General features: G+C 35.7%; 1 protein-coding gene across 1 annotated transcript in view; it reads right to left on the reverse strand.

Annotated features, from left to right (window-relative positions):
- LOC130078679 (formin-1-like) overlaps positions 1-8270 on the reverse strand; it is a 107502-nt gene extending 99232 nt beyond the window's left edge. Inside the window, 3 exon segments of the mRNA XM_056244269.1 lie at positions 1348-1365; positions 5591-6951; positions 8137-8270. Of these exon segments, the coding sequence (XP_056100244.1) occupies positions 1348-1365; positions 5591-6839 (1267 nt within the window). The 5' untranslated portion in view covers positions 6840-6951; positions 8137-8270.
- Between the last annotated feature and the right edge of the window lie 1929 nt (positions 8271-10199).

Raw genomic sequence — 10199 nt, forward strand, 5'->3', positions numbered from 1 at the left:
ATCGCTAGCATAAAACTGCAACATAAACACACATCGCTAGCATAAAACTGCAACATAAACACACATCGCTAGCATAAAACTGCAACATAAACACACATCGCTAGCATAAAACTGCAACATAAACACACATCGCTAGCATAAAACTGCAACATAAACACACATCGCTAGCACAGGCGGATTACGTAACCATATGAGCAATTGGGCAAAACTTTCTCTTTTAAAACTAGCGATTCATTCTCAAACGTACTTCTAAACTCGGCCTATACACTCCGTTTCAGTAGAACTTTCTAAATTCCCTGAATGTTTTGTTGAAAGGTTATTATTTTCATTATTATCAAGGTTTTCTGTTTTGTTTTGTCACACACAAATGACAGAACTTTTTTTTTTTGTCAATGCAATTAATGTACTATATTTTAGAATATAATATAACTATATTATATTTTAGTTTGATAATGTTTATTATTTAATATTTTGTGTGGGTTTTTTAAACTAAATTATATTTACACTGTATTTATAATCCATTTATTCGCTTTTTGAACGTAGACCTGAAAATGTAATTTCCAGCTTAAACTGTGGTGAATCTTGAACGCTTAGAGGACAGACTGAAGTTTGATCTCTTCTCAAACACGACACTCGGCAGATTATTGCTGAAGTGAGAAACGTTTTAATAAGTGAACTTAAAAAAGTTACAGAATTTTATCTGTATTGTTATGAAAAATGCAAGAAAATCAAAGCCATACATCTAAACTCTGTATATTTTTTATTATTATTTATACATTTTTGGTACATTTCCTAAGAAGCATAATTTATTTTTGGACTTATTTGTTGGCCAGTTGTGGTCTGTGCAATATTAAATATTAAAAGTTCTAACATCTATTATGTTTTATTGTTCTACTAGTAATGATAATATTTAAAATAATATATTGAATTTAATAGGTGTCTCTCACATTGTCCCACAGCAACATTCCAATAGTGTAGATTAGTGTACAATGTTTTATCATAATAATTTATTCTATTTAGTGTCCATTTCATTAATTTAACATATTTAATATTGGGGGCATCCAAGTTATTTGACATCAAGGCCTATTTGATTTTTTTTTTTTTAAGTAACGCAATAGTTACTTTCCCTGGTAATTAGTTACTTTTATAATGATTTAACTCAGTTACTAACTCAGTTACTATTTGTGAGAAGTAACTAGTAACTATAACTAAGTACTTTTTTAAGTAACATGCCCAACACATAGCAAGTGCCAAAACCTTTTCCAACCATTACAATTAAGTAAAAAATTCTCCACAAAAAAAAACGTACATTTTTTGGGTCAAAAATGACCGAAAAGCACCATTTACAGGACCATTTCGAATCATGTCCAGGATTTGTGTGTGTGTGCGTGTGTGTGTGTGTGTGTGTTCACATAGCAAGTGCCAAAACCTTTAGTTTCGAACCATAACCATAACCATTTCGAACCATTTTTTTTACCATCTTCCGATGAAGTAAAAAATTATCAAAAAAAAAAGACCAAAAATGTATTTACAGGTGAAACTCGAAAAATTAGAATATCATGCAAAAGTTCATTTATTTCAGTAATTCAACTTAAAAGGTGAAACTAATATATTATATAGACTCATTACATGCAAAGTGAGATATTTCAAGCCTTTATTTGTTATAATTGTGATGATTATGGCTTACAGCTTATGAAAACCTTTTCACAATATTCTAATTTTGAATTTGGGGTTTTCATAAGCTGTAAGCCATAATCATCACAATTATAACAAATAAAGGCTTGAAATATCTCACTTTGCATGTAATGAGTCTATATAATATATTAGTTTCAGCTTTTAAGTTGAATTACTGAAATAAATGAACTTTTGCACGATGTTCTAATGTTTCGAGTTTCACCCGTACTCACAGTAAACTAAACAAAACTCTCTGTATTGTACTGTTCTGTATTGTCTCTTGTAAGCAGAGAGTGAACACTGCCAGTGATGATGTGTGTTTATATACTGTAGACTTCACTGCTTCTATTCAGCCTCGGGCAAAGGAACTGTGTTTTGTCCCACATCTGATAGTCGATGATCAGATCAAGCGAGTGCATTTGGGCTTGTGATGTTCACTAGAGAAAGATCACAGAAAGGGCAGACGACGCTTAATGGGAATTCTTTCTTTTCTGGTCAGCGCAGCTTAGGCGCTTCCCGAGTCCTGATCCGGCAACAGAAGTGTTTAATCCTCTTCATCTCATTAATGTGCAGGGCTTCTGAAGCGACCCGTGCGGATGTTTAAAGCAGCCTCCTACAGTTCAACAGGAGACCTTTATTTTCATGAGTGTTTGAACATGGTGGCTTTGACCCTTAGTGACTCGAAACACAGCGAAAACTCTTGGAAAGGCCGAAACTCTTGTTCCGAGTCACATGACAAGCCTGAGAAATCAGAATGAACATTGCTAGTGTTTGCCAAGGAAAGCATCACTATCCTATGGAAGCTTGTTTCCGCCACAGAATGAAAAATAAAAAAGGTAATTGCGACTTTTTATCTCACAATTCTGACCTTTTTCTCGCAATTGCGTGTTATAAAGTCAGAATTGCGAGAAATAAAGTCAGAATTGATTGATATAAAGTCAGAATTGCGAGATATACAGTCAGAATTGCGAGTTATAAAGTCAGAATTGATTGTTATAAAGTCGCAATTGCGTGTTATAAAGCCAGAATTGATTGATATAAAGCCAGAATTGATTGATATAAAGTCAGAATTGATTGATATAAAGTCAGAATTGATTGATATAAAGTCAGAATTGATTGATATAAAATCGCAATTGCGTGTTATAAAGTCAGAATTGATTGATATAAAGTCAGAATTGATTGATATAAAATCGCAATTGCGTGTTATTAAGTCAGAATTGATTGATATAAAGTCAGAATTGATTGATATAAAATCGCAATTGCGTGTTATTAAGTCAGAATTGATTGATATAAAGTCGCAATTGCGTGTCAAAAAGTCAGAATTGATTGATATAAAGTCAGAATTGATTGATATAAAGTCAGAATTGATTGATATAAAGCCAGAATTGATTGTTATAAAGTCGCAATTGCGTGTTATAAAGTCAGAATTGATTGATATAAAGTCAGAATTGATTGTTATAAAGTCGCAATTGCGTGTTATAAAGTCAGAATTGATTGATATAAAGCCAGAATTGATTGTTATAAAGTCGCAATTGCGTGTTATAAAGTCAGAATTGATTGATATAAAGTCAGAATTGATTGTTATAAAATCGCAATTGCGTGTTATAAAGTCAGAATTGATTGATATAAAGTCAGAATTGATTGTTATAAAGTCGCAATTGCGTGTTATAAAGTCAGAATTGATTGATATAAAGTCAGAATGGATTGATATAAAGTCAGAATTGATTGATATAAAGTCAGAATTGATTGTTATAAAGTCGCAATTGCGTGTCAAAAAGTCAGAATTGATTGATATAAAGTCAGAATTGATTGATATAAAGTCAGAATTGATTGATATAAAGTCGCAATTGCGTGTTATAAAGCCAGAATTGATTGTTATAAAATCGCAATTGCGTGTTATAAAGTCAGAATTGATTGATATAAAGTCAGAATTGATTGTTATAAAATCGCAATTGCGTGTTATAAAGTCAGAATTGATTGATATAAAGTCAGAATTGATTGTTATAAAGTCGCAATTGCGTGTTATAAAGTCAGAATTGATTGATATAAAGTCAGAATTGATTGATATAAAATCGCAATTGCGTGTTATAAAGCCAGAATTGTGAGATATAAACTGTTCTGAGGGGAAAAAGTTAGTCTTTTTTTTTCTTAGAATTGGCCTGATAACTTGCAATTGCAAGTTTATATCTCACAATTCTGAGAAAAGATGTCAGAATTTTGAGATATAATCTCGCAATCATGTGTTATAGAGTCAGGTGTAAACTCGCAATTGTGAGAAAAAAAGTCAGAATTGTGAGATAAAATTCAATTCTGTCTTTTTTTCTCGCAATTGCGACTTTATTTCTCAGAATTGCGACTTTATATCTCGCAATTGCGACTTTATTTCTCACAATTCTGACTTCATATCTCGCAATTGTGAGATAAAAAGTCGCAATTATTTTTATATTTTTTTTATTCAGTGGCGGAAACAAGCTTCCATACTATCCAGCTTATGTTTATGATTGTAAATGTGTGACGCTTTCGTTGTGTCATTCGCCTTTAGTTATTTTAGCTGTACAAAAACAGTCTGTCATGCAGCTTTAATAAAAATTTGAATATGGTGCAAAAGTTCATTTATTTTAGAGATTCACCTTAAAATGTGAAACTAATATATTATATAGACTCATTACATGCAAAGTGAGATATTTCAAGCCTTTATTTGTTATATGAAATTTTTAAAAAGGCTATGAAAACCTTTTCACAATATTCTAATTTTGACTTTGGGGTTTTCATAAGCTGTAAGCCATAATCATCACAATTATGACAAATAAAGGCTTGAAATATCTGACTTTGCATGTAATGAGTCTATATAATATATTAGTTTCACCTTTTAAGTTGAATTACTGAAAAAAATGAACTTTTGCACCATATTCAAATTTTTTGAGTTTCACCTGTATATTGCAAAATGGTATTTTATCTTATTATCATTATCACAAATGCACTAGTTTGTAGCAGATGTTACTGCACTTTGATTTTCTTCTAGTTGTCGACCTATAGCGGCTAGTGAACCGGAAATCTCACACATTTGAAGAAAATAACTTAATTTTGTGTTGCAAAATAAGGTGGATTGCGGATAGTCAAGAACAGACCCGATGTATCAGCCAGCGATATTTATCACTGATTTTTTAAATCAATTTAAAACCATCACATATCGGCTATGTCATGTTGTCTTATTTGTATATGTTGTTTTACTTTGTGCCTCTCTTATAATGTTGGCCTGTTGGATCCAATACATGTTCAATGAAAATGATTTGATGATGCAGCAATAAACTAGCCAGTGAACCTCGCTTACAGTAAAAGTCCCCCTGTGATTAAAAAAATCCAGCGTTTAATGTTGTTTATGTGTCTATGTGGTGTTTAATACGCTTTAAGACACACCATGTGTAAGTTCATAAGTCGACAGCATTGCTGAGTATTTACTCCTTAAAACTGCAGTGAACCAAAGACAGTCTCAAAAACACGGTTTGAAATCGCTGGTGTTTCTGACGTCACAAACGACCTTGTAACCAATCAGATCAACGTGTGATCGTCAACCAGTGGATCTCTCAGCTGAGGGAGTGAGTGGAGGCGGGGCTCATTTGCATATTCATAGAACCGTGCATACTAAATGAGGAAAGGGTGTCGAGTTACATTCAAGATGTTTTACGGCATGAAGAACAAAAAAACGTTTAAATATGTGATTTTGGTGATGAGTTTTAAGGGATACAATGATTGACTACAGGGGGACTTTACTGTAAAACATGATCAAAACACGAATCTATTTTAACGATAAGTGAGCAAGTGAGAAATATCGGACAACTCAAGGGTTTGATTTCGCACAGTTTCTTCCTCAGTGTGAAACAGAAGAGCAGTCGCTTACCTGCGGTCACGGCTCCATTCGGACCGAAATGGTTCCCGAGGTTCAGGTCGAGGCGCGAGGCCGTTCTGCGGTTGCCGTTGTTATCGATAACCTCAGCGTTGACTCTAGACGAACGTTTATTCCCATCATCATCCTCCTCAGGCAGCAACACAATACGGTGGTTAATTTGGGGACTGGGAAGCTGAGAAGACATCGGTGACAGGACCGGAGACATGACCCGGAGACTGTTGGTCGGAGGATAAGACACGTTAAAAACCCCGGAGAAAGAGTTTGACGTGGGGCTTCTGGTCCAGGAGCGAAGGTTCGAGCTTCTAGAGTTGGCGTCGACCGGAGACGACGGCTTCTTCCGGTGTAAACGATTGATCTCTTCTTGTCCGGATGCTTTCTGATGGATTCCCTCCACATCTGAGCAGGAGTGAGACACAGCTTCCTCAATCAGAGATCTTTCCGTGTCTTTTCTCGCCATGTTATTGAGTCGATCGTCATTCCCTCCAAACGTCTCTTGACGTTTAGTCCCGGAACTGTTGATACGTCCACGTTCGTTCCCAATCGGTTTCTCATAATCCAAACGGAGTTGGTTGTCAAACTCAGACTCGATTTCGCATTCAAAACGAGATTCCTCCATGAAATCCCAGCCATCGTTGGCAATATGGAAGTCTTCATCCATGGGAAGAAACGGTGAGACGCTGACGTAAGAGCCCGACCCTGGAGTTTCCGGGTCTTTTCCCAGGGAAAAAAACTCGGATGCTGCTCCCATATGCGCCTTCTTCTTCAATCTGCTCTGCAGGAACTCTTCAGCACCGTCCATCTTCTTGGATCCCAGTTTCTTCAGCTTCCGAACTCTCGAGGCTTTCCTATACTCCGGGGACTGAGGAAGAGTGAAGTTACTGCTACTAACACCATGTTCTCCTTCCAGCTGGATCTTCCCGTCTTGGTTTCCCATCTTGAGTCTGTCTGCGCATTCGCTGCATAAAGACAGGAGATCTGTCAGGAGTTGATGGTGTTCGACGGCCAGCCAGTGGATATGCGAAACCGCTCCTTTTGTTTCCTCGCAGGACTGGAAGGACTGGACTTCACCCGCTGAGTTGTAATACTGGCGTCTTTGTTTAGTTCTGCCCGGGTCTTCATGCTGATTTCCACACAGAGGCTGGACTTCACGAGCAGCTCGTGAAAAACCTCGGGATTTCCTTGTTGGGAAGTACAGACTGATGAAGCACAACTCATGGATGGGTTTGTACAGACGCAGCACAGTGTGTGTGCCTTCCATTACGGGCCCCGGTTTAATTAATCACACTCCTAAATTAAGTTGGCGGTTGTCTCGTCTCGAGTCGGGGACGGCCCGGGATGGACTGGTGTTCATCATCGGGGCGATCGAAGGCCTGTCAAAATGAAGAAGGCTTTTAGTGCAACGTAAACCTCATAAATCTGTTTTAGGATGTGTAGAATGTACACACACAGCTTTCTTTGGGCTAAATGACCTGATAAACACATTCATTATTGCATAGACGTAGTGCTCTCAAATGCACGACATCAGAAGTTTATTTAAATAATAGTTTTGATTAAATGCATTTAATAATAGCATTTAGCCTAATGTTATCAAATTTGGCAGCATACTGAATTCTCTCAAAAAAACAAACATGCAGAAATGACACTGTACAAAATATATCTTTCAAAGTGATTATTTGAGAATATTATTTCTGTCTTCCGTGTTTATAAAGACAATTCTTTGTAATTATTTGTGAAATTTCCTAGCAGTGCGTTTTTTTTCAGTAAGTAATCTTTAGGAATAATATTTGCATGATCATAAGCAAATATTGTTATAATAAACAGACTTATTTTGTAATATTTTATGCAGTAGTGCAGCTGCCAGACATCTTTTAAGGCCAGAAAATAAACTGTTGAAGATGCTTTGCCAAAAATATCCATGAATGCATAATGATGAAAACTAACAGTGGGTCCATTGATAATGTCATTCAGTAAAATGTATTCTGCTAAAGCCTTTGAACTGTATGCATAATCATTTAAATAAGCAGTTGAATGACTAGAGCACCCTTCATCATAAGCCTTATACCCATTCAACCTTCACACACACACATTATAATGACACTTTACAATGATTATGCACAAGCTGCAGTGAATGTCTCTTTAAAATATGACATGGCAATTCAGCAGCAGTGATTAATCCAAACCACAACCAGTATCTGATATCTGTGGACTGTGGGTTAGACGAGCAGTGAATAATCTGCACTATCCTGAGCATCATTTATTATGCAGAAAGTTATTTTTGCACCGCTGCATCACTGATGCTTTAAACATTCACAGCGTTTCTCAAAGCCACGTGAGCACTTCGCATTCAACAACACATCTCAAATTTAGCTAAAATATGATTATGATGACCAATGCATTTGTATGATCTCATAACAGAGTATTAAGTTCTGCGTCTTTTATTCGTTCAACAAATGGCACGCATTATCTTATCCTCATTAACACGTAATTTCACCCTATATTAACGTGTTTAATTGCAACAATCGTATGTTATATGAAGTTAATCATGTTAAACTCACCCATCTGAGGTGCATGACGGATCCGTGACTCGCTCTCGGAATAAAGTGCGTTCTGGAGGACAGCGGGCTCACCCTGTGATTGATAGGCGCGGAGACCAATAAGAGACGGCAGCGTTTGTCTCCGCGACGGTGATTGGTTGGTTTAGGGATGGCCACGCCCCCATCAGAACTGTGCCACAAAGCAAAACAGCGGCGCTGCGGACACTCAGCTGCAGAATGTCAAAGACAGCAGCATCCAATTAAAGGGGACAGATGACAAACTGTCATTATTTCTTTCATTCTATCTATCTATCTATCTATCTATCTATCTATCTATCTATCTATCTATCTATCTATCTATCTATCTATCTATCTTTGACTGGGAGGCGCAAGCGAAATATTTGTTTCATAACGCTTTAAAATAGAACATTCATTTTGCATAACTGCATAGAATTATAAAAAAAATTGGTATTATATACACAACAAAATATCCCCACAAGGATAGTAAAACTTGAAACATCCGAATGAACATGTAGAAATACATAAAGTCAATAAATACATCAAATTACGTAACTTACGTGCGAGGGACGGGTTAGAGAATATAATCACCTCAGTAACGTTATAACAACAAAATTTATAAAACAGATTTAAAGACAGACTGTAATACTTTATTTGTATGTTGAATTAAGTCGTAAATGTCAGCATTTTTGTTTATACCTGTGTTTATATATGAATACTGTAATAAACTGAAGACATTTCTGAGGGGGGAAATGGCGGTTAATTATTTTTTAAAGTGAAATGTATTTCATCGAAATTAACCGTTATATACTGAGGTGACTGTAGGCTACCTGTGATGACATTATTCCTCTTGAGTTTATATCGATGTAAAGTAGACTTTATACTCTAGTTTAGAAAGTGTTTATACTGTCGAGACCATAGACTGTAAAAACGTCAAAATCATAAAAATAAAACGCGCGCGTTTTTAATCAAACGGCGGTGGCTCGCGAGGGACACGCGAGCTTAAACTGACACAGAAACGCAAACAGACACACTTATAATAATTTAAATGGAATTATGCGAGTAAATCAAGCACAGAAGTAATGTTTTGGGATTTATTACTCCCACAATACTGGTTATATTGATTATTAATGAGGGAAAGGGCGCGTGTCAGTCTTTACTGTAAAAGTACAATCAGCTTAGATGTTTAAGTCATTTCAACTTAAATTACATCAAACTGGCTTAAAAAATGAGGTGAATCTAGTATAACTTGCAAAAAAAGTTGAATATTTCTTAACTTATTTTAATGAGTTAAAGCAATGTAAAAACACATGTTGTCATAACTTATTGATTTTTTTAACAGTGTACCAGTTACGGTTTAATCCACAGTCTGATTTAAAATCTGTACTAAACCATATTTTTTTCTGTTGTGCTGAGAAAAAAAGACATAATAAATAAATATAAATAGAAACCAGCTTTCATAAGAAGTTGACATAGATGATTCACAGGAAAACTGCTTACAGTGTTTGAAGATCCAGTCCAGTTTATTGGGTTTATTGTAGTAACTACTCTAAAAATGCTGGGTTGTTTCAACCCATGGTTGGGTCAAATATGGACAAACCCAATCGTTGGGTTTAAAAATGCAATCAAAAAATGTAAACCAACGCTTGGATTTGTCCATATTTGACCCAACCATGGGTTGAAACAACCCAGCATCTTTTAGAGTGCTATATCTTTAGCCGAAACTATAGATATAGGGCAAGCAGCAAAGCTTATAAAGGCTGTTTCGGTATAATATCTGACTTTCAAAAGAGACAAAATACATAAATTAATATGAAGTCATATCAAAGACTAAAACTAATCACAATTCTGATGCAAATGCACACTGTTACAAACCTTTTAAGTCCATGGAGAATAATGTGTGTAACATCACAACACTGAACGAGTGCTGGAAACACCTCACACACACCAGTCTCATATTGGTAAAGTGATCATTTATTACAGAGAGAAACGAGATGAAAAGAATACCCCAAGATGATCGATTGTTTATATTATCTTTAATGCTGTAGCCATTTGGATGGCTAAAA

Source organism: Rhinichthys klamathensis, unplaced genomic scaffold (genome assembly GCF_029890125.1).
Source record: "Rhinichthys klamathensis goyatoka isolate OS25496 unplaced genomic scaffold, OSU_Roscu_1.1 h1tg000951l_1, whole genome shotgun sequence".
Taxonomy (NCBI): domain Eukaryota; kingdom Metazoa; phylum Chordata; class Actinopteri; order Cypriniformes; family Leuciscidae; genus Rhinichthys; species Rhinichthys klamathensis.